Genomic DNA, 24,266 nt, shown 5'->3' with positions numbered 1-24,266 from the left:
GTTCCAAGACTCCAGTCTCAACAGCCTTCTACCAACCTCTCCCTCCCTGCCGCCACCCTCCTTAAATCCCAAGCGTTCTAAGTTCTCAGTCACACCTCCTTTCCCTCTGGCTGGGGGCTGGTCTGAAGCTGGCTGTGTGGCATTCTGGGAAGTCCTCCTGCCGCCCTCCCTCTTGGGGCAGGTACAGACAGGTCCAGGCTGTAGCAGCTGCGTCTTCCCCAGACACTTCACAGACTCCCAGACTCCAGCCTCCTGCTGGGGTCCCAGGTGCCTACCTCTCATCGAGTCTCCCTGTAGGTCCTTAAAATACATCCAATGTCCTGTACTCCCCCATGACACTCCCCAGTCCATGCATTCTTCCCTATTCTCCATCCTCCCCTTCCACCTCCCCCCACACACTAGTCCTCTTCAATCCACACTCGCCTTAGTGAACGCCCTGGGTTCAGGCCCTGATGCCTGATGGATGGTCCCATCCCCACCCCAATTCAGGTCATCTCTATAGGGCTGAGCCTCAATTCTGGGTTCTCTATCATCTTCTGGGTACCCTGATCATCCTCAGTGGCAAGCTTCTTTTTCCACCTCTTTGAGTCCATTGATTGCACTCTCATCAGTCAGACCAGACCTTTCCTGAGGACCTAGGCATTTGAACCCCAGCCAGAGATCAACCTGGGACCCATCTTCAGCCCCACATTTCACCTCTGAAACCCAGCCTCCCAGGCATCTGGCTCCAAAGTAAAAGAAACAAACAAAGGACCTTAACGCCCCCGCCCCGACCCTGCCCAGCCTATCACTCTGGAGAGGACCCAAGTGTCCCACCCATCCCAGGCCCCATCCCTCCCCGGAGTACTGAGGCATCCCCCACCCTATATCAGCCCGTGACCAGACTTCCTGCCCTCAGACGCAGCCCTTCCCAGGAACCCAGGCATCTTAGTTCCCAGCTGCCTCCTTCACCTCACACCGTCTTGTAGATGGCTTGTATCCCCAGCCCTGGCTGCAGGGACACCGTAAATCCAGAAGACCCAGGGGCAGCCGGTAGGAGAGGAAGGGGCGAGGAGCCGCCAAGACGCCCCCTCACGGAGCCCAGGGTGCCCGAGTTCCCCCTCCTCCCGTCTTCACCTGCTGCGGGCTCCGCCCCCGCTCCGCCTGGGCCGGCCTCTGCTCCTCCCCCGACTCCTCCCCCTGTACCCCCAGCCCGGCCAGAACGGCCCCCGGGACAGAGCGACGCGGAACCCCGGGCACCTGGGTCCCCAGCATGATCCTCGGTGAGTGGGCTCTGCGGCTCTGGGCTCCGGGCTCCTGGGTCCCTCTCAGTAGGTCACCCCCCCAACCTCCCGGCACCGCGGTGACTGCGGCCGCCCGTCAGCGACCGGTTCCCCCTCCCCCTTCATCTGGCTCCACATCTGGGGGTCCCCCCTCTTCCCCTCTTCCCCAAGCTGCCGTTTCTCCGCGTAATCTAGGGAGTGGTGAAGGAGAGAGCAGAGCCGAGTGAGACCCCCGCCCCATAATGAGGATATTGCGTATTCATGAGGCTCATGAATATTATATGACGGTCTACGAGAGGCTGGGGGAGAGGGCTGGTCCTGGCCTAGTGGAGTTGACGGAAAGGTTCTGACCCGTCCCCCCAGACACACACACACACACACACGCCCTCCCCCACCCTTAGCTCAGACACTCCGACATCCTTCTGGGCCCAGGATAAGAGGGAAAGGAGGAAGTGGGGGGCGGGCGAGGAGAAGATGGTGGGTGTAGCTTCGAGGTGTGTGTGGTGGGAGGTGGGAACCTGAGGGCTGGAGATAAGGGGGCTTGGGAGAAGCAGGGGTGGGAAACTGTCCTTCCCGGGGCCCCTGCGGCTCGGATCCTGTCTCCGCAGCCATCCTGCCCCAACACGCCGGGACCTGCCCCGCTCTCTCCTTGCTCTGGCTGCCGGGGCCCTTCCTTCCCAGCTTCCTTCTTCTTCCTTCTTCCCCCACCCCCACCGCTGCCTTGGGCCGGGGGCACCAAGAGACAAGGGGCAATGGAGGGAGTAAGGATGGGGGAGGGGAGCTCCCGCGGGACTCTGACAATCCTTCAGCCACAGCCACCCCATCCTCATGACCTACATCGGAAGGGAGCCCTGGGGTGGGGGAGGAGAGGGATGAGCTGTGCGTCTGGGCTCCTCCTCAGCTCTGGGCTCCTCCTCAGCTCCAGGGGCTCCAGGCCCCTGCCTCCACAATTGTAGGCGGGCCTGCTATGTCCTCTGACCTCTGACCTCTGCCCTGGTTAGGCCGGTTCCTGGGCCCTGTTTATGGTGAGAGAAGCCCCCCACCTCCACAACCAGGCCCAGACACCTGTGGTCTCTCTGCCTCCCAGTGGGGACACCTGGCCCTATGCCGGCGCCCCAGGGCTTGCCTGGCTCCTGCCTCAGCCCTCTGCTGGGTCCCTCTGCAGTTGGCTCTGTTGCTTCCTTTCTTTTCTTTGACCCCCATTGACTTCCCACTAGTGGTCTTTCTCCCCTTCTGCCCTCCTTCCTCCATCCCTTTCTCTCCCCCTCCTGTATCTCCTCACCCTTTCTGCCCGCTCCATCTAGCACTCCATCATCCCTACTCAATGAATGAGGAAACAGAGGCATGAATGACTGGTGCCTGCCTCCTTCCCATGCATCTCTCCAACAAAGAAGAGACTCCCCACCCAACGAGGAAGACTATCCCCACTCTAAAGTGACCCTGGCCATCACCTCTTGGACCCAAGTCCCCAGAGCACAGGCTCCACATTCCTCCAACGCGTGCAATCCCTGCATGTTGGCCCCACCCTGGACGCGGGGCGCCAAAGGGAGCTTCATGTTTATCCAGAACGGACCAGTGTGAGCCACACTTCCCCTGGTCAGTGGGCTCTGAAGACAGCCTCAGAGGCCTGCTCAAGCCTGATCAAGACCCCACCACAGGAAAAATGCCTGGGTCTGCCAATTGGACACACACACACACACACACACACACGCACACACATATCCTTGATGTGGGACAGGACACTGTCTGTACTTAACTCCCTCCTTGTGCCCACCTACAGAGGGCCAGGAAGCCTGCTGGCCCACACACACGATAGTCCTCTGAGAGGAAAGGAGAAAGGAAGAAAACTGCCAGCCAGGGCTCAGGCCCCACCCCCAGGCCATGCCATTGTACGGTTTTCAGGTTCCAAATACTGAGGTCCACTGAGTCCATGTACATAGTGGCCCTGGCCAGCAGGTGGGGCCCAGCCTACCCTCTTAAGATCTAGACTGTGGGCCTAGGTTTCAGCAGATGATGGTTCTGGGCTCAGTTCCCTCCCTGTTCGGGGCCTTTCTTACTGCCCTCTCCATCTGGGTCCCAGGGGAGAGGGGGCATTGAAGAAGGCCCTTTCCTGTCAGATTGGGAAGATTTACCAGGGATCTTCTCTCTTCCCTTCCCTTCCTGGCCACCTCCTCCCTTTAGGCCCTGCCCCCGCCTACATCCACCCTGGGGTTATTAAGGAGGATGTTTTAAGTAGTTGTTCATAATCATCCCCTTGTTCCTTTCATCTTTCACTTCAAAGCCTTTCCAGCCCTCAACCTGCCTCCTTTCCAGAGGCGGGAAACCGAGGCAGAAAGGACCAGAAACATGGGATTTGGTCAAGAAATCAAGACTCAGGGGTTCAAAACTCTCCCCTCAATCCCCAATTTTAGGCACTGCAGGGGAGAGAGAAGAGAAAAAGAGATGGATTAGAGATGAGATCCCAGTCCAGACTCCAATCCAGTTCCTCCCTTGGCTCCAGAGTCTAATTCACATCTTAACCCGGTGCTGATCGGGGCTTTTCACCACCTCGGGTTAGGGCCCTAATACAACTTGCGACCCTAACCCCAATCATCTATCTCATCTCACTCTCACCCGGGCCCAGCCTCCAAGACCAGCACTAACCCACAGCCCTACCCTAACACCCTTGCCGGCTCCTGTTCCTGCCAGACGTGACCACTCCCTGAGCCAGCTCACAGGCAGACACTCCCATTCTTTACCACAAGGGCTTGAGGCCCCAGGCCTGACCTAAGACAGCCGAGGGGTTGGGACTCTGACCTGGCCAAAATTTCTGGGAAAGGGAGGAAGAAAAAGGCCAGACTTCGGTGGGATGAAAGGAGTAAGATGTGGCTTGGTTGTGGCTCGGTGCTAGACGGGAAACCTGAGCAGGATAAAGTGCCTAGGGCTAAGCAGGACCTCGAAAGGGACAGACGGACCTCCATCCAAGGGTCTGAGAGTTCACCCCCTCCCTCGAAGGTGCATTGGGAACTGTCTTGAACAAAGCATTTGGCAATTCCCCCCCACACCCCCCGCAGAGCTGGGTGGGGCTCTATCTGCTGGAGGTAATTACTCTAATGAGCTTCCCTCTGGAGGGGCTTGCCCCAGTCAGGCCCCAGCTCCTCCCTGCCCTGCCTGACTTGTGTGCTATGCAAGAACACGTGCGTGCATGTGTACACACACACACACACACACACACACACTCCAGTTGACTCTCCTGCCACCTCCAAATCTGCCCGAAGACCTCACCTAGCCAGATGTCGGAAGCCCTGGGTTTCCTGCCTCATTTCCTGCTTCCCCAGGCCTTACCATACACCTGCCTTTCCCCCCCCAGTACCCCATCCATAGTCTACCTACAAAAGCGTAGGGCTTGAAAGCCCTGTCTCTGGAGCCAGACAGACGGGTTCACATCCCTCACTAGCTGTGTGACCTTGGTCAAGTAATTCCCCCTGTCAAAGCCGATTGCCCTCACTGATAAGCGAGGACTCATTCATTTAGCAAACATTCATTGAGCTTCCTTCGTGGCATGCCAGCAATTTACATAGATTCCTTCAATCCCCCCCACGGCTCCTAGAGGCAGCACTGTTGTTCTCATTGGCCAAATGAGCTAGTTATCCCAGCTCAGGAGCCAAGGAGACAACCTCAGGGAGACCGTGTATGTCCAGTGCCTGGCACGTAGAGCCCTCAAAAAGCGGCAACTGTTACGGGGCAGCTCAGTCGGTTAAGCGTCCGACTTTGGCTCAGGTCATGATCTCGCGGTGGTTCGCGTGGGCTCTGTGCTGACAGCTCGGAGCCCGGGGCCTGCTCCGGATTCTGTCTCCCTCTCTCTCTGCCCCTCCCCCACTCACGCTCCGTCTCTCTCTGTCTCTCACAAATAAACATTAAAAAAAGAAAAAAGAGGGGCTCCTGGGTGGCTTAGTCGGTTAAGCGTCCGACTTTCGCTTAGGTCATGATCTCGCGGTTCGTGGGTTCGAGCCCCGCGTCGGGCTCTGTGCTGACTGCCAGCTCGGAGCCTGGAGCCTGTTTCAGTCTGTGACTCCCTCTCTCTCTGACCCTCCCCTGCTCGCGCTGTCTCTCTCTTTCTCTCCTAGAAATAAATAAAATAAAAAAAAAAATAAATTAAAAAAAAAAGAAATGGCAACTATTAGTATTCTCAGAAAAGGGGAGAGGGGACTGAGGCTCAGGTTACCTGAAACACGACCTCTGCTTCTGCCCACTCAGCCCATGAGTTGCCAGCTGCCCCTCACCCCGTCCTATAGCTCAGTAGACCCAAAAATGGGAGGCAAACGAATCTCCAGTTACCCACCTTGCTTCCTTGCCTCGCTCCATCCTCATTTCAGCCCTTCCTGCCCACTTCCCTCCCCTCCCTCTTTCCCTCCAGGCTTCTTGTCCTGGAGAAGATGAGTAGCTGGCCTTAGGGAACCGATTAGCTGCTGTGTTTTCCTCCAACCCCAGGAAGTGCGGGGACATTACTCTCCCCTTCCTCTCCTTGAACAAGACGGAAGCCTGTGCTCGGATCTCCATCCCTTCTGAGTGAGACGGGAGTCCTTTGGGGGCTATGTAGCAGCGAAAGAATTTGCGACAGATCTTGACTTAAATCCCAGCTCTGATACTTCCAGGCTAGGTGACGTGAGCCGAAGTTTTTAACTTCTCTGAGCCTCAGTTTCCTCATATGCCAAATGGAAAAAAGAATCAGCTACACTCCCCTAGAATCATAGCTGCCCTCGGAGATTAAATGTGATAATACTCAGAACTCCTTACCTGGCAGCTAGCAGCTTCACAATACATATGTTTTCTATTGCCTTTTCCAGAACTCATCTCTCTCTTCTGAGATGGGTGCTTGAGGGGCTTCAGAGAGCCTAGAGCTGGGGCAAGGGACAAGGAGCTGAGCTGCTCTGGGGCGGGGCAAGTGCCAGCCCCAAACCAGCTGCCAGGGGTGGGTGCTGGGTGCCGGGGACTCTGGGAGAGGTCAGGTTTCTCTCACCATTCCTGATGCTGCCCAGGGCTCGTTAAGGCTGCCCTGGTCTGGTGTGCCAGCCAGCGGGGGCGGGGGGGTGCAGGGGGAAGGAGGCTTGAGGGGACAGACCAGGAAGGGGAGGTGGTCAGACTGCCCCTCAGACTATCTATCCCTCTCTTCTCTCTCCCTTTCTTGCTCTCTGCTCTTTCAGTCTTTCTACCCTGGTGTCAAGCTCTGTGTCCAGCTTTTCCACAGAGTCTTTTTTTTCCTCTCTCATTTCACTCTCTTCCATCTCTCCATTGTTCACTATCATTTTCTCTCAGTATCTCTGTCCCTTTTCTCAATCACTCACTCTGGCTTCTGTCATTTTTTCCCATTCTCTCCCACTCACTTGTGTCTGTCTGTCGGTCTATCTGTCTCTGTTTCTCTGTCTGCTCTCCCTCTACCCCATCCCGACTCCAGGATGGCAAAGGAGGGAATGGACACCGGGTGCACAGACCCCCAGCTGCCCAAGGGCCAAAGCCAAGCATCCTGCCCTTTCCTTCAACCCTTAGCCCTCTAGAGCCCAAGCTCCCAGCAGCATTGGCCTCAGGTGCCCTGGCCACCCACCCTGGCAGAAAAGCCAGACCCCTCCAGACCTTTCTGGACCAGCTCCCTGCCCCCAGCTGTGCCTGAGCCCTCCCCACCCCCTCCCTCTCGCCTCCTATTCCCTAATCCCTGCTCCCCCGCCCTCCCCTCTGCCCCACTTTTCCAGGACTCTGATTGGCTGATTCTCCTGACTGGACTTGGGGGGGAGGGGGCTGGCCGGGGAGGGGGCAGGGGGCAGAACCAAGGGAAGGGGACGCTGTCAGGCCCAGGCCCCTGGGGGGCCAGGGCCAGGCCACTGCCTGGGGGCAGCAGGCACCAGAAACTGAAGGTATGCAAAAGGGCAGTGTCTGTGGAGGGAGCAGGAAAGGATCCCGGGGTACCCTCTGCCCCAGTAAGGTCAAGGGAGGACGGGGCCAAACTTGCAGCCTCCTGGCTTTGCCTTTGTTCCTGGGAACCCCTGTTGCTGGCAGGGGCTTGTCAGAGCAGGAAAGGGCAGCCAGAACTCCCTGACTGGTGGACGGCGAGGTCGCAGAAGGGAGCTGGGCTAGCGGAAACCCAGAGGGGTCCTGAGGGCCTTTGGCCCACCCCCACTGGCGCCTGGCAAGGTCCCTCCCATGGTTCCGAGGGGGAGGAGAGAAGGTTTCAGGGGAGGGTGGGTAGTGGAGTAGCTGGCCTGGACTTTCATTTCCCCTTCGGGTCAGACCCAGGCATTCCCCTCCCAGAGGCCGGGGTGGCGGTTCCTCCTGCAGCGCTGGAACTGCACACTCCCAGGAAGACCAAGGGGTTTGGGGGAAGACAGGAATGTCGGGAGAAGGGGCTCTGAGAATGGGCCCGGGGAGCTCACTTCCCTGGGCGGACGCCGTTTACCTGTCACCCACCCCTGGGGATGTCAACAATTAACTAAGAACAACCAGGACAAATCGTAGCTCTTTGGGCAGCCTCCTCCGAATCTAGGCCTCAATATTCCCCTCTGGGCAGTGGGATGAATCACCCACCTGACCCTGTTCTCCCTGGGGTGAGACCTAGCCTTTGGAATTCCTTGGGGGAGAAACAGAACCAGAAGAAGGGAGCAGCCAGAGCCGTGGGGCTCCCTGAGTCCTGCTGATCCGGCAGAGAAGGTCTGTGCTTTTCGTGGGTTTGTAAAATGCCTAAAGGTCTTGGGGGAGGGAGGCTGGAGAAGGGGGAAGTGAAAACCACCCAGAAGGGAAGGACTAGTCTGCACCCTCCCCTGGGCCCACAGGGCACTGTGCTCATTGCTCCGGAGCCAGCCAGCAGGGGAAGTGTGTGTGCTGGGGGAGTCACACTTCTGAGTGTGGGGGCCCCAGCTGGGCAGTGGGACTGACAGGTTTGGGTGGGGCTCCCAAGCTTCACTCTTCCTGCCCCACGTAATGTTTTCTCTGCCCTTCAGGCAGCCTGAGCCGGGCAGGGCCCCTCCCTCTGCTTCGGCAGCCCCCCATCATGCAGCCCCCACTGGACCTCAAGCAGATCCTGCCCTTCCCACTGGAGCCAGCCCCCACCCTGGGCCTCTTCAGCAACTACAACACTGTGAGTAGCAGCCTGCCTGCCTACCCTACCCTCCTGAGACCCCGGCTCCTTCCTTCACTCTGACTCACCCCTGCCCTCTTCTCCTACCTAATTCCTTATCTCTTCTTAGGACCCCGTCTCCCAGCCTTCCAGTCTCTAGTCAGTTACAAGCATTGTTGGCTCTCTGGTATACTATTAACAACAATAATAGTTCATGTTTGCTAGGCCAGCCCTGGTGCTACGTGTTTTATATGAATCATCTCACTGAGTCCCCCATCTAGAGAAGGAACGAGACCCAGACTGGTGATTGTGACTACAGGGAGGTGGGGGGCGGTGACAGGTGCTGAATCCAGACGGAAGGGATAAGCAGGGTCACAAGCCTGCCTGTTTGTAAATTCTGGCTCTCTGGAACCCACAGCTGGGTGGGGAGGATCAGTGGGGTAGGGCTTAGAGGGCCGGCAGAGTTGTCTAGATTTAATATGGTATGAAATAGGGAGCCGTTATCCATTGCTAAGCAGCAAAATGACTTTGTCAGAGCAGTGTTGGAGGAAGGTGAGTGGGACAGCCAGATGAAAGGGAGCAGAGGCTCCAGGAGGCTGTTCCCCCCCCAGTGTGGGCCCGAAGGGAGGCCTGGAAGGCCAGACTGGGCCAGTGGTAATGGCAGTGTGAGTGTGTAGGAAGGGGGAGGGGCAAGGTGTTTCCAAGGAAATGATTATAGGCCATGGTGACCAACTGGTATTTGGGGGTAGGGGAGAAGAGAGAGGATGAGTCAAGGCTGACTCCAAGGTTCAAACCTCTGTGGCTAGGAGGGAGAAGTCACCTTGACAGAGGCAGGGGGTTGGAGGAGGAAGCTGGTCTGGAGTGAAGCTGTGGGGCTCACTTTAGGACATGACGCATTGGGGAACCAGTGGGACATTGAGCCAAAAATGTCCAGCGGACAGTTCGAACTTGGGTCCTAGAAAGTGGGCTAGAGCTAAAGGTTTGGAGGAAGTCAGCTTTATTCAACTCAAATAACCCACCATCAAACCATAGTGAGCTACAAACGTGTACTGAGTATCAGCTATGCAGCAGGCACTGCGGTAGATGTTTCTCTCCCTGATCTCATTTCATCTTCGCCACAACGCAGCAAAGCAGACATTGCTATTCCTGTTTCACATATGGGAAGACAGAGCTGAAGCTCGGAAGGGTTTAGCAATGTATGTCGGTTGACATAGTATGCACCTAAGGTATGATTTGAACCCATAGCACCTGACTCCTAATGGAGTTCTCCCTGTACCACAGTGGCTTCCTCCAAACTCCTTCCAAGGAATCCGAACCAACATCTGCACTGCACTCTGGGTTTACAAAGTATCTTTCATATCTCAGTCTTTATAGCAACCCTACAGGGTAGCTATTGTTTAATCTGTTTCACAGATGAGAAAATTGAGTACTAACTATAATCAAGGCACTGTTCTAGATAAAATAGAGACACGAGGGTAAACATGATACGGGTCCAATTTTTTTTTTAAATGGTAGGTGTTTTTGTTTTTAATATTTTTTTTTATTTATTTCTAGGAGAGAGAGAGAGAGAGACAGCGTGAGCAGGGGAGGGTCAGAGAGAGAGGGAGTCACAGACTCTGAAACAGGCTCTAGGCTCTGAGCTGGCAGTCAGCACAGAGCCCGACGCGGGGCTCAAGCCCACGAACCGCGAGATCATGACCTAAGCGAAAGTCGGACGCCTAACCGACTAAGCCACCCAGGCGCCCCAATACGGGTCCAATTTTAAGGGTTTGTGTGTGTGAAGGGGGGTTAATGATTACTTTTGAGAGAGAGAGGGAGCACAAGCAGAGAAGGGGCAGAGAGAGAGGGGAATAGAGGATCCCACGTGGGCTCCGTGCTGACAGCAAGAGAGTCTCATGCGGGGCTCAAACTCACGAACCTGTGAGATCATGACCTGTGCTGAAGTCAGACGCTTAACGGACTGAGCCTCCCAGGCCCCGTTGTGGGTTTGTTTGTTTGTTTGTTTTTAATGCTTATTTACTTATTAATTTTTGAGAGAGAGAATCCCAAGCAGTCTCCACTTAGTCACCACAGAACCTGACGTGGGGCTCAAACTCAGGAATTGTGAAATCATGTCCTGAGCTGAAATCAACAATGCTACACTTAACCAACTGAGCCACCCAGGCACCGCTGATATGGTCCAGTCTGGAAGGAGCTTCTAGTCAGGGAAGAAATATAGACGTATATGCAGCAATCTAGAACGCAAAACAGAGGCAGAGTTATAAATACTGTGACAGAGAAACCAATGATGGTTCAAGTGAACAAAACAAATATTTCTTGAGCACCTACTATATGCCGGGCACTGTACCAGGTGTCAGGGACACAGGACTTAGAACTCATGTTTAGTAGGAAAGATAACAAGTTAACAGTTACCCTATGGTGTGAAAAGAGCTGAGTCAGAGGCATGTAGCTTGTATGGGAGCCCAAGGGAGTGTCAGGAAAGACTTGCTGAATGGGGTGGTGCCTAAGGAACCAACCAGAGCTGAGCAGAAGGAGAACAGATGAAAAAGGAATTCAACCTGGAGCAGGTGACATATGATTTGGGCTTTGAAGAATTATTAGTAGGATTTTAAAAAGGGGTCTTAGAGAACATTCCAGACTGAAGCAAAGAGCATGAAGAAGAGCTAGAAAGGAGCACTTGAGGAAGTGCAATCGATTCAGTTTGACTGGAGCAGAAGGTGCTGGGAATACGTTTCCCCATCTACACACCTCATTTACACTTACCATTAGGTCTCTCATCATTTCCCTCATTTTTTTTTTTTAATGTTTATTTTTGTGAGAGAGAGAGGGAAGGAGACAGAGTGTGAGCAGGGGAGGGGCAGAGAGAGAGGGAGACACAGAATCTCAAGCAGGCTCCAGGCTCTGAGCTGTCAGCACAGAGCCCGTCGTGGGGCTCAAACTCACGAACCCGCGAGATAACGCCCTGAGCTGAAGTCGGAAGTTTAACCGACTGAGCCACCCATTTTATAGATGAGGAAACGCAGACCTGGAGATGTTAAGTGACTTGCCCAAGGTCACAAAGCTAGTCAATTCACATGGATAGTTCAAGGTTTCTCACTCCCCCAGGGTTCATGGCTCCATTGCCTCTAGTAAGGACTAGCTATTTAAAGCCATGAGCGCTGATAAGCTTGGAGAGTGTGGCAGGGTGTTAAGCAGCCCCAGCGCTGGCATCTGACTGGCAGGATTTGAATTGACATTCCCAAAGCTCTGGCTGTGTGACCTCAGGCAAATGGCTTCACTTCTCTAAACCTGAATTTGACCAGAGAGTTATAGTACCAACTCACAAGGCTGTTGTGAGAGTCGTATTACGTAATCAAAACATCTAGCACAAATGTTTGCTGTTAGCTGCTATGATTATTATGCTATTGCTATTATTTTTATTAGAGGACCAGAGAAAGGGAGGTAGCATGGCCAAGGCCCCCGCCTTTTGGAATAAGCAAAATTAGGCAGTGGGTATAGGGGGCTCCAGCAAAGGAAATGGAGGAGCTATTGGAGGGGGTGGGGACACAACTTTGTTCCTGTAGAGTTGGAGAAGCCAAGGGAGAGAGTGTGGCAGCCTGCATCAGTAGTGTCAAATTCTGCAGGGGAATGAGGACTGCAGAAAAGCTGCAGACAGACCGTTGGCAGTATCGTGCAGCAGTTAAGTACATGGCTTTGGAGTCAGGCTGCCCAGGTTTAAACTCAAATCCCAGTTCAGCCACTTACTAGCTTATGACCTTGGGCAAATTATTTAACCTCTCTAAACCTCAGTTCCCTCATCTATAAAGTGAAGATTATAATAGTACTTATTCTGAGTAGTGGTTGTGAAGGTTAAATTAGATAATCCATGCAAAGAGCTCAGTACAGAGGCTGGCACATTCCAAGGGCTCAATCAAAATTAGAGGGTGGTGGTGGTGGTGGTGGTGGTATTATTCGTGGCTAATGGATTCTGGGCTAATACAATACCTCCAGACCCCTCTCCTACTGGGGCAGTTCCCACCCCCTTGGACCCTTCCCTGTATTATGCTTTCCTCTGCCCTTGGACGTCCCTCATGGTCTCCCAAAGACAGCTTCTCTCTACACTCAGTTCCCTGCTCTGCTCATCTCTCTGTCCTTGATGGAATGGGAGAGGGTGAGAACCAGAGATGAGAGAGCGGGAAACCCAAGACTCCCTCAGACAGGATAAGGAGGTGTCTGGGAGAGCGGGCTGCTCTGCCCTCCTGCCCCTGAGCCCCCAGTGCTGCTCCTACTTGACCGCCAGAGGGCAGCAAGTGCACGAAACATAAGCTCTTTGAGAACCTAGCTGTCCAGCAGGTGGCGGGCGAGGGGAGGAGATAGGAAGAGGTTAGGGACGATGTCCCCAGTCTGAGGTCGCTTCTGCTCTGGGCGCCTCCCAGCTCCACTGTTCAGAGGAATCACTGAGAGCAGTGCCTGATACCTAGGTAGCTGGGCTCAATTTCCCATCCCTGGCAAGGGAAGTGACATGTAAAAAGGGCACAAGGGTCTTGTGCAGAGGGAGCACGAGTCTGAGGGCTCGGAAGAGAGGTTGTCGACACTGGAGCGAGGGCCAGGGTGGAAGGGATGGGAGAAAGGAGAAATGTTCGAGCCAGACAAATAGAGTCATCCATAGGATTGGTGGGGACACTGGATCCAGCAAGGATCCTCAGTGGAGAAAGCCGAGGTCACCTGCTCAATGCCTGGTCTCCGGACCGAACGGCCCCTCACCAGGACAAGGTCTACCACCCTGGAACGAGTATCTGGATACGGACACCCTCTCCTCTCCTCTCCTCTTTTCACCCTAGCGCCCCTTCCTCCTTCCCTCCTCCCAGGCTCCCTAGCCCCGCCCCCGTCCGCGGCCCGCCCTCGGCCCCGCCTCCGGGGCGGGCTCCGGTCCCGGCCGGCACCGCCTCCCCTTCTCGGGCCGGCCCGGCCGCACAGCCCCGAGCCACCCGGGCAACGAGCGCCGCGTCCCCGGCCTGCCCGGCCCGGCCAGGCTCGGGTGCCCCGCCCGGGTCCGCTACCCCGGGCCATGGAGTCGCGGCCCCCGGGGTCCCGCAGGGTAAGCCACCCGGCCCCTCCTCTCTCCCTGGCTCCCGCCGCTGCCGCAGCGCCCCCCCACCCCATCCCCGCCCGCCCCTGGCGGGCGGGCTACCTCTCCTTTCGCCTGGTCCTCGGGTTATCTGGCCCATCCCCCATAACTGGCGCGGTCCCAGCCAATCTCTGGATCCCAGCTGGCACCCCCCAGTCTACTGCCACCATACTGGATACCCCCACCTCTGCTTCTTAGATTCTTAGAGTCCCCCAAATCTTCAGACTTCCCATCAGGGCTTACATGTACCCTCAAATTACCACGGCGCTTAGATCCTTCTTATCCCATCCCGGCATCTTTCCTCTTCCCAGCATCCCTCCCCCACCAGCTTCCACCTGCTCTTTAGACACCCCCTAGCTCACTCTCTTTCCTATTTCAGTCCTTCCTGTCCCTCAGATCTTCCCATCCCTGAGATTCCACCCTCTTTCTCTTTTCACCTTTATTTGGGGGTGGGGGAGGGAAGATGGGGAAGTGAGGTGGTCAAACATGGGGCAGCGGTTTCCATCAGATAAAGGGCAATGGAAGGAAATATAATCATGGCCCCCTCTCCTGTTCCTGATCTGGTTTCCTCCCTTCCCTCCCCCTTGCCCTTCCTGCTTCATTTTGCCCCAGCTTTAGGGAGTGATTCCCCTTCATGTCTGCTGTTGGAGGGCAGGTGAGAGAGGAATGTTTTATGGACCTTTCCAGGCAGTGTCTAGGCCAAAATCCCAGGGAAGGGGCTCTGGGTGGGATGGGCTGTGGGAGATATTGGCCTCCGCCCCTCCCCAGAGAGCTCTCATCTAGGTCATCAGGGCCTCTTGACCTTGGCCTGGAGCGGCACTTCAGTGGCTCACATTCCACCTGCACAGGGATTGGGCCCAGGAGCCCTCACCTTCAGCCTGGTGTCTCCTTAGTTCCTGGAGGAGAGGGTGGGAAGGACTCAGCACTGGGTTGACTCCCTCTTTCTCACCACCCCCCAACCCCCTGTTAGTGTTTATGGACATAAACCTAAGGAAGGGTATATGCAAGAGAAAAGGCTCTCACTCTGGAGGAGGGACCCAGGTGGGGCAGGGACCATTCTCCCAGGGCTGGATGTAGGCATGGTCAGCCCACAAGTCGTCCTCAGGGCACTCTGAGAGGCAGGCTGGGGTGATGGGTGGGGCAGAGCCAGAACCAGGGCCTCTGCTGTCTGTCCCCTCTCCATCCCACTCCTCTCTCTCTTCTGCTGTCATCGACTTAGGTTTCCCAGCCCAGATTGGGTTTCTGTTTGGGCTGAATTCCATTCCCCACCCAGCATAGGAGGAAGTCCGGGGGCTGAGGAGAACCCTGGGGCAGGGGGCAGGGAGGAGGGGAGGGGAGAGGGTGTCTCAGCCTAAGGGGGGACTGACGCCTGGAGACTGGGAGCTGAGAGCAGTCATCTGTCTCCCCTTTCTGATTAAAGCCTGTCTCCAACTTGGTCTGTCTTTCTGTCTGCCAAACACATCATACATTCACACAGATAAACACACAGCTGAAGATTACACAACCTGGCCATTCATGGCGTCGGCAAAGCCCCCGACACAGAAATGTTGATACATAAATGATGTGCACACAGCACATGACACTCCTTCACACTCCACCCATGCACAGATTGATCACAGCCTGCCTAGACACACGCAGTCACGCCCATTCTTCCCCTGTTTGGCTTTTCTTTGAATAAGACCTGGGCTTCCAGGAGGTAAAAAGTGAGCTACTGAAAGGGGCTGCTTCCAGCCAAGGGGAGGCCAAGAGATGGACACTTGTCAGCCAGACAAGCCATCTGAACTTGGCCATGGCTCCTGCCTCTACTCCTACCAAATGAGGCAACCCATTTCTCAGGGATGTTAAAGCCCCCTTCCAACCAGCCTGTGAGACTACTTGGGGGGAGCCTGGATATGTGGACTTTCCAGATTCCTGCCACCTTCTTCCCCTGCTTCATGTGCCTGTCTCTCACTTACTGGGAACCATGAAGACCTGAGCATAGGGGAAGGCCTCAGCTGAGGAGCTAAGGACCCCCCCCCCCCCACCAAGTCCCAGCAACTATTTTTCACTCGATCCTTCCCCCTGGAAGACCAGGCTGCAGTTCTAATTTGGTTCTGTTTTTATGAGAGGTCCCAGCCATCACCCAGTCTTCCTCAGCCTCAGATGCATTCCAGTCTCGCCTCTCCCTGGCTGCCTAGGGGGCCAGAAGGGAGGAGGACTGTGCAGGGAGGCAATTTTCATGCCTCTAGGCCCCTGGCTTCATCCCTTGAGAGCTGAAGGCCTCAGAGAGAAACTCCCATCCTCTCCCTTCCTCATGTGAACTCTTGGCAGGAGACTGCAAAGACATCTGCTGACCCAGGGTGGGGGCAGAGACTGTTCCTAATCACGCCCAGCCCCACAGCCCTGCCCCAGAAGCCCTGGGATCAGGGAGAAGTTCAGAAGAGCTCTCCACTGCCTCGGGCCAACCCAGCTTGTTAGGTGCCCCCCCCCCCCCCCCCCCCCCCCCCCCCCCCCCCCCCCCCCCCCCCCCCCCCCCCTTAACTCCCATTATTCACTACTCTCTCCTGAGTTCTTTTACTCCCTTTAGACTTCCTGCCTTAAAGAGGTCTAGGGAGTACGTGAGGGCAACCTGGGGCCCAGAGACAGGAAGCTGGGAATGTCTTTCTCCTGGGCCCAGAGGCTTGGCTTGGTAGACATCTTGCCCCAGACTGGGTCCAGAGAGTTCAAAGGCCTCAGCTGAAGGCCAGAGGACCTGGGGTGCTTTGGGACTTTGCATCAGTGGGCCTTTGGTGGATTGGCCTAGCTGTAGGTCAAAAAGACAGAGCTGGATCTTCATGGTGCGATGAACTGAGACAGCAGCCCAAGTTCAAGTACGAGCTTTGCTATTAACTCATCATGTGACCTTGGGCGAACCACTTCTGCCTTCTGTTGGATGGGAGCACTGGGCCAGTTGACCCCTTAAGGCCTTTCCAGTAAAGTGAAGATTGGGCTTGGAGGGAAGCAGGGGACTGAGGCTCAGCGCCCTCAGGCAAACTGAGGGATAGGGAGGAGGCGCGGAGCACTCTGGTTCAACACAGCTGCAACCACTGTGGGGGATGACGGACATGAGCTTGCGCTGGGATTCCTGGCTCACCCCAGCCTGCCTCCACAGATGGACCCTGTGCAGAAAGCTGTGCTCTCCCACACTTTTGGGGGACCCTTGCTCAAGACCAAGCGGCCCATCATCTCCTGTAATGTCTGTCAGATCCGCTTCAATTCTCAGGTAAGAAGCCTTGCTGCTCAAATGGGTGGAGCAGGAGTAGCCAGGAGATCTCAGGGGAGGACAGAGGGCAGAGGAGCTCTGGTGGGGGGTAGGGGGGGAAATAAAGGGGGTATCAGGGGAAGAGCAGGGACTGGGGATACTGGAGGAGGGGCAGGGGAGGATGGACGGCTCTTGAGAGAGACAAGAGGTGGCTGTATATTTCAACATGAAGTCGGCCCTTCCTCTAAGGTTGACCCCTCCCTCGCTTGGGAACCGAGGCATCCCTGGCTCAGAACTTCCTCGAGCACAGGTGGCCATCATGCCTGGGTGGGAAAGTGGCCTCTGGCCCACTGGTCCTTGGGCACTGGGCTGAGTTAGGTCACTGACTCCCCTGCAGAGAGCCTGTGTCCTCCGGCGCCTGTGCTAAACCCCTCCCCTGGTCCACCCACTTCACTCTAACCTCCTGGCTCCCTCCCCTTTCTCTCCTTTCCTATGGAGGACTTTACCATGGAGAGAAGCCACCCAAAATGCAGAACCTCGGCGTCTGGCCTCCCAGCCGTCCTCCTTCTGAGGCTCCCTTGGGACTTCTGTGTGGGTCTAGCAGAGACTTTGTGGGGTGCAGGTTCTGAGAGCTTTTGGAGAAAAACAGCAGAGCCTCATTCTGCTGAGTAGGGGGAAATAAAGCATGTTCTGTTTCTCTACCCAGTCCACACACACACACACACACACATACACACACACACACGCACCATACTGCCAGGCTCTGCACACCACGGTCTCACCCCTAGGATATCAATTTTCTTTTCCTACCTATCCATACTTTTTATTTCTACTCTGTCCCTGTCCGGGTGACCTTGTGGCTCCAGAACTGTATGTTCTGAGCAGGAGGGGCACATGGGGGTGGGGGTAAAACCAGGACCAACCCAGCTTTAGGCCTCTCCTGTACCTCAACCTCGGGCATCCCCTCTCCCAACCCTGGCTCCACTCACTGGTGGAGGGTGGAGGATGAGAGGGGCAGGGGGCCAATAGTAGGCAGCCCTCCACTTCCCTCCCCCACCAAGTGGCTCTGTTTTGACAGCTGTCTCTGCTGCCGTCTCTATCTCCAGAGCTGGGCTCGGGGCCAGGGTCCTCCAGGGTGTCCACAGAGGCTTCAGGAAAAATGAGAACTGAGGGGGGGGGAGTAGTTGTCAGGGTAGGGCCCCGGCCTCAGGGCTCTTGGGACTCCTACCCTGGGTGTAGAAGCAGTGAAGACTGGATCCCGGGGCCAGGAGACAGGAGACACACGCACAGAAGGCCAGGGGGCCAAGCGACTGCTGGCTGGCTGGATTGCTAGTCCCCTCCCATTTAGAATTCTAGTATAGGTTGGGGCAGCCCTCCCTCACCCAGAACTAGGGGAGCAACCCGAGTCAGAAGCCAGGCCCTGGATGTGGTGGGAGGGCAGAACCTGCGCTAGGTGAGGATCCAGGTTTGCAGCGACTCAAGGTTGAGAAGCCAGCCTGAAGCCCAGGAATAACCAGGGCTCTTTGGCATGGGGCTTTACATCTCACTAGGCATGGGGCTTTACGTCTCACTAGTATCGTAAGAGAGTTGCTGCAGCCTCCTGTGGCCACCCCGGGACCTGAAGGAACTCCGTGGGGGAGAATGGTCATATGAAAGGTGAGCTCAGATTCCATTTTTTCCCTTCATCCCTAAAGAGCCAGGCTGAGGCACACTACAAGGGTAATCGCCACGCCCGAAGAGTCAAAGGCATCGAGGCTGCCAAGACCCGAGGCAGGGAGCCTGGCATCCGGGAACCTGGAGACCCAGCTCCCCCAGGCAGCACCCCCCCAAATGGGGATGGTGTAGCCCCCCGTCCAGGTGCGTCTGAATCCCCCCCCATTGTTCAGCTGATCTCGTCTCTCTTCTTTCCCCACTTCCCAGAATTCTCTGCTTTCATCTCTCTCTTCCTCAACCCCCTCACCCCACCCCTACCCAAGGTGAGTCCTGGAGCCAAACACCGTGACACAGAATTTCCATCCTGTCACCCCCACTCCCGCCCCAGCTCCTCTCAACAGAGTCCCCACTGTCTGTCCTCCCCACCGCCCGGTGACTCAGAGAGGGGCTAGGGTGAGGCCACCTGGCAAATGTCCTCAAGAAAAAAAGGGAACCTTCCTTCAAATCTAGGGAGAGGCCCCTTCATCTTGGGGAGAGGGACGCGGAGGGAATGAGGGTATCTGAGGGCCTGCCCACTGGGCTTCCCCTTGAGGAGGCTGAGAGCTCAGGAAACTCAAGCAACTCCCTGATGATCTTGGTTGATCTTTTGGCCTCTCTGGCCCCAGCATGCGTCCTGGGAGTGAGACTTTAAGATCTTGGAGGTTTTTCCAGGTTTACAAAAAGCAGCTCTGAGACTTTCTCCCTCATGGCTGGTGGCCATCTTCAGTCCTCCTCCCAGCCAAGGAATTGGAAGGAACGAATATCAAGGCAGGATGATGTGAGCCACCCTTATCCTGGGATTGCCACACCAGCTATCAGTCACGATCAACTCCAGAAAGACCCAACATCCCCATTTCCTCCTCACCCTTGCCTGTCCTTTCTGCCCCACCCCAAGCGGAATGAGACCAGGCATCTACATCAGCAGCTTGAGGACCAGGATCATCTCTCTCTCTCTCTCTTTCTCTCTCTCTCTCTGTCTTTCACACACACACACACACACACACACACACACACACACACGCATGTCCCTCAGGGATGCACAGATAGGGCGGGCTGGTGAGCTGAGTTCTAATTGGGCTCTGGCTGCCTCTTGGCCTGATCATCTTTTTTTAACTTGCCAACGTCTCTGTAAAATGGGGATGATGATGATGATAGTGGTGGTGGAAGATAACATTTCATGTTCCAGGTGCTTTATGCATATTACCACGTTTCATTCGTTCCGATAGTATATCTCTAAGGAGATAATGATACCTGCCCTACTTTTGTAAACCATGAAGCCCTGTCCCGTTTGAGACGTGGGTGTGCTCTCTGGATGGGAATGGAGGTAAAGGATGTCAAATGAGTAAGAGAAATAAGGGGAAAGGCAGGACGGACACGCAAACAGACACCTGCAAGAGTCAGGAGGTCCCTCTCTTACCAGGGTCCCACCCCCACTCTCTGCCTTCTCACAACCCGGAAACTGGATAGGCTGCTGGAGCAAGAATGAGAGTGCTAGAGTTTCCCCTGTTCGGAGGCCAGAACCCAGCGCTGAGGCCTGGGGCCGGTGCATCTTTAATCGAGCCATGAATTATAGAGCAGCCTGCATCCCTGTTCCCTCTCCGGTTCTGCTGTTGCTGTTTCCCTTTTGCCGTGTCTGTGACTGTCCCTCTCGACCTCTCCTCGTGCTGCCTCTGCCCCTTCCTAGAGCGCTTTGGCATGCCTCCCTGGGGACTGGGCAGGACTCTGGGAAGGGGCTGGCCAGGCAGGGAGCCCAGGCTGGCTGGCAGGCCGCGGAGGGGTGAATCCTTGTCCCCTGCCTCTCCCCACGGCTAGGCTGGCCGCCAGCTTCCACCTGAAGGGGAAGCCACTGGGGCTGGGCCCCTCAACCATTCCCAGCTTCTCGAGGATGGGTCAGGCACTGGAGCCTCACGGCCCAGCCTGCAGCAGCTAGACTGCATCTGGCTCTGGCCCAGGGTATGAGAGCATGCATGCTGTCACAGGGTGGGGACTTCTGGGCCCTTGCCCTCCAGGAAATGGGGGTGGGCTTCCGCCACATAAAGCATCTCCTCCAAAAACCATCTGAGGTGACCCCTATGTTTCTCCCCCAACAACAGTTTCCATGGAGAATGGACTGGGTCCAGCCCCAGGATCCCCAGAGAAACAGCCTGGCTCCCCGTCCCCTCCCAGCATTCCGGAGACTGGTCAGGGTCCAACCAAGGGTGAAGGGGGCACTCCAGCCCCAGCTCCCCTGCCTGGAGGCAGCAAGGAAGAGGAGGAAAAGGCCAAGCGGCTGCTCTACTGTGCTCTGTGCAAGGTGGCAGTGAACTCCCTGTCCCAGCTTGAGGCTCATAACAAAGGTATGGACTCTCCTACACCTCCCCCCACATTCCCCTATCCTCAGCCCACTTCTGCTCCCTACCTCTTAACTCCCCGGGCTTCCAGCATCCCGGACCCCCCAAGATTTACCAGCCCATCTCCCTCCTGAATCAACTCCCCCCTTCCTTAGCCACTTAACTTCTTTAGTTCCCCCTCTGCTTAACTTCTTGACTTAACTGTGACTCTCCCCTGCCTGACCTACCTTGGTTTGGGGGTGTCCCAAGGGGCTTGGAAACCCCCCCCCCCCACACACACTTGAGGCTTCCCCTCTATTTTAATTGGGAACGTGGGTATTTGCTGTTTAGTAGGCCTGGAGAATATTTCCTCCACCCCTTACCTTCTGCCCTCTGTGGGCTCCAGGTACTAAGCACAAGACAATTCTGGAGGCCAGAAGTGGACTGGGCCCCATCAAAGCTTACCCTCGTCTGGGGCCCCCCACTCCTGGGGAACCAGAGGCCCCTGCCCAGGACCGAACCTTCCACTGTGAGATCTGCAATGTCAAGGTCAACTCGGAGGTCCAACTGAAACAGGTGGGTCCAAGGCCTTTCCCAGGAATTCTAGGGAGCTCTGCTCTCGAACAGAGAGCTTGGGTGAGGGTGTGTCTTTCAGGCCCTTTCCTTGGGACCACAGAAAGGGCGGGGCCGGGTGTTTTGGGTGTGCCTACTGGCTTGTCGGTTGCTCCTTTCCGGGTGGCACACACAGCCCCTTTACCCACTGGCCTTCCCTACCCCCGCAGCACATTTCCAGCCGGCGGCACCGAGATGGCGTGGCCGGGAAGCCCAACCCGCTGCTGAGCCGTCACAAGAAGCCTAGAGGCGCGGGGGAGCTGGCGGTGAGGCCTGGGCGCTGGAGAATTCGGCAATAGGGAGACCCGAAGCTGGGAGGAGAAGGGGACGCGGGCCGGCACGGGGAGGGGTGGGGTTTGCGGGCCGCAGAATGACTTCTGGGTCTCCCTTTCCCCGCCCCTCTTCCCTCTGCAGGGTACTCTGACTTTCTCCAAGGAGCTGCCCAAGTCCCTGGCGGGAGGCCTGCTACCCAGCCCCCTAGCGGTGGCTGCGGTGATGGCAGCGGCAGCAGGCTCCCCGCTGTCCCTGCGCCCGGCCCCAGCCGCACCTCTTCTCCAGGGACCGCCGATCACCCACCCCCTGCTCCACCCGGCCCCCGGGCCCATCCGAACTGCGCACGGACCCATCCTCTTCTCCCCCTACTGACCTGAACCCCGAACCCCCTCCCATTCAACCCCCCCCCACCTCCAGCCGGGACCCAGGCCTCTGGGCTCCAAGCCCGCCCCTACTCCCGGCACTCCCTGAATGATCTCTCTCTCTCCTTCCCCCCCACCCCGAGGTACGGGGTTCCAGGAAAGGGGAGGGGTAGCGGGGGAGGGGGGCTTCAGAAGGGGGGGAACACCCCAGATCTCAGGGAACCCCGCCCCCTGCCCTTCCCTCTCCCCTAGAAAAGGGGGGGCCGTCTCACCCCCGAGCCCCCTTGGAGACACCCCCCCTCCCAAAAGCCATGTCCATTCAGCCCTTCCCCACCAAACCTAGCACAAAACGGGGTTCACAAGCCATGGTCGGAGTCCGGGGGGCAGAAATGGATTTTTCTTGGCAATAAGCGGACTCTGGGACTCCGGCCCCTGCCCCCAAACTGAAGCGCTTCCGTGAACACCCCCATCCTCCGCAGGGGGAGGGGAGCAGGCGGGATCCTGGGTCCCTCAGAAGCACTTTGGTTTTACCGCCTGCAACCTCACTGTGCCCGCCCCGCACCATGCCCCAGCCCCAGGTCTAGCTGGGCCCATCATAGGGGGCAGCACTCGGGGGCATCTCTGGCACTTGGGTGGGACCAAGTAGATGCCCCTACAGACCCTTCCCTCACCTTCTTCCTCCCCAGTCTGGATTCCATTCTTTTCACCAGCACCCATCGCCCAAGGGGTACCGAGGGGGGCAAGGGGTGTCCAGTCCGAGCCCACCCCCGCCTCGCCTTCCGCAAAACTGTGAGCAAAAAGCAATAGAAGCCTCGCCCCCGCCCCTCCCCTTTCCGCAGGATTCGCTGAGTCTGTAGCCTTCCCCGTCCCAGCTCCTAGACCTCATGGCTGTCCCTCCCACCAGACACCTCCACTGCACAACTCGGGCGGGGGCGTGACCTCCCTCCCCCCACCCCCCACCCCTCTGTGGTTTCCGTATCGTCAGCCCTTCTAGCAGCCGACACGGGAGGGGGACGGGCCCCCACTGGCCTTCCCGTCCCCATCAACTCTTTCTGCTTGACGATGTAGCAACCCCGGCCCCCCACCCACGTCTTCCCTTTTCCTTCTCCCTGACAATAAAGTCTGGATTCGTTGCCCTCCGTCCCCCGGACTCAGACTCTCGATCTTTGCCCGCCGATATGGGAGCTATTCAACGCGAGATAATGTCTGCACGGTGAAGGGGACCGGTACACGGGAAAAGGGGCCAGAAGGAGGGGTACGGAAAGACAGGGGTGAGAGAAGGCAAGATCCAAAGCTGGTGGAAAGCGAGTAGAGGCTCCCAATCCCACTCACCCCCCCACTCCCGCCCAGATCAAATATCAACTTGGGCCCTGGGGAATCATTTCTAGTCCCGGTCTCGGACTGTAGCCGAAGCTGTTGAGAATTTCCACAACTCCACCACCAGGCGGCGCCAACGACACGGAAACGGGAGTCTCCCCTAGGCCAAGCCGCTCCTGTGGCACATGTGTCTCTAAGATTCTGGGAAACAAGTCTAGTTCCAGCCTCATACAAAGGAAAGAAGCCAGGCTTTTGTCCCTCTGTTGGGAAACCCACGCCAGGAACGTGCAAGGCAGGGAAGAAGTCGGGGCAGGGACTAGGAATCTGAGCTCTAGGCACTGCTGGGCCCCATATAGTGACCCTGAGTTCGTCCTTCCCCTCTCTGGACCTCAGTATCCCCATATGCAAAATGATTTGGGCCTCTTAAAAGTTCATTGCGACTTCATGTTCCAAGATTAAAGAACTGGGATTATGCCGTTTACAGATACGCAGATATGCTAGAACACCTTCTCCTCTGGTCCCTAATGGTCTGTTCAGCAGCCTCCCACGTGATGTAGGGGAAGGGGTTCTTGGTTATCTCCAGAATTCAGTTCAATTGCACTCCCAAGAACGGCATTAACTCTGTGACCCCTTCCCTCTAGCCCTGCTGGGTGGCAAGAAATTTAAAAAAAAAAAAAAAAAAAAAGGCGAAACCAGAGCTGGGCATCTTCCCAAGGGTCCCCCTGAATTGCGTCTCCTTTGCTCACTTCCCCCTCTCCACCCACTTCCAGTTTTTCAGAGGACAGGGGAGGGAAGGTGAAATAAAGATTGTTAAAGAGGAAGGAAAGGGAGGGGCTGAGTCAGTTAAGTGCCCCCCTTGCAGCTCAGGTCTTGATCTCTCCTTTATTTGGAGCCTGCTTGGGATTCATTCTCCCCTCTCTCTCTGCCCTACCCCCACACTCTCTCTCTCATTCTTTCTCAGAATCAATAAATAGAGGAACCTGGGTGGTTCAGTTGGTTAAGCATCCAACTCTTTTTAAAACATCTTT

At 56.4% G+C, this 24,266-nt stretch overlaps 1 protein-coding gene across 5 annotated transcripts; it reads left to right on the top strand.

Moving 5' to 3' along the window:
• Positions 1-1,197: 1,197 nt before the first annotated feature.
• Positions 1,198-23,064, top strand: ZNF385A (zinc finger protein 385A). 5 transcript variants are annotated; one of them, XM_039217004.1, is made up of 8 exons: positions 1,198-1,262; positions 8,231-8,367; positions 16,584-16,694; positions 18,368-18,530; positions 20,459-20,701; positions 21,081-21,250; positions 21,457-21,552; positions 21,701-23,064. In XM_039217004.1, the coding sequence occupies exons 1-8, from the start codon at positions 1,253-1,255 to the stop codon at positions 21,929-21,931; spliced, it is 1,161 nt and encodes a 386-aa protein (XP_039072935.1). In that variant the 5' UTR covers positions 1,198-1,252; the 3' UTR covers positions 21,932-23,064. The 5 variants fall into 5 exon arrangements, with proteins under 5 accessions (XP_039072935.1, XP_039072939.1, XP_039072937.1 ...); XM_039217008.1 differs by having other exon boundaries at positions 1,240-1,262; positions 8,235-8,367; XM_039217006.1 differs by lacking the exon at positions 1,198-1,262 and adding an exon at positions 7,099-7,150.
• Positions 23,065-24,266: the final 1,202 nt, after the last annotated feature.

This window comes from Hyaena hyaena, unplaced genomic scaffold (genome assembly GCF_003009895.1).
Source record: "Hyaena hyaena isolate Hyena2069 unplaced genomic scaffold, ASM300989v1 scaffold_663, whole genome shotgun sequence".
Taxonomy (NCBI): Eukaryota; Metazoa; Chordata; class Mammalia; order Carnivora; family Hyaenidae; genus Hyaena; species Hyaena hyaena.
This window is presented reverse-complemented; position numbering and strand designations above follow the sequence as displayed.

Bases quoted from the DNA above. Each gene is read 5' to 3' on its own strand.
- ZNF385A (XM_039217004.1), top strand. The intron at 8,368-16,583 runs GTGAGTAGCAGC...CTGCCTCCACAG, and splicing joins TCTTCAGCAACTACAACACT to ATGGACCCTGTGCAGAAAGC. The intron at 21,251-21,456 runs GTGGGTCCAAGG...CTACCCCCGCAG, and splicing joins CGGAGGTCCAACTGAAACAG to CACATTTCCAGCCGGCGGCA.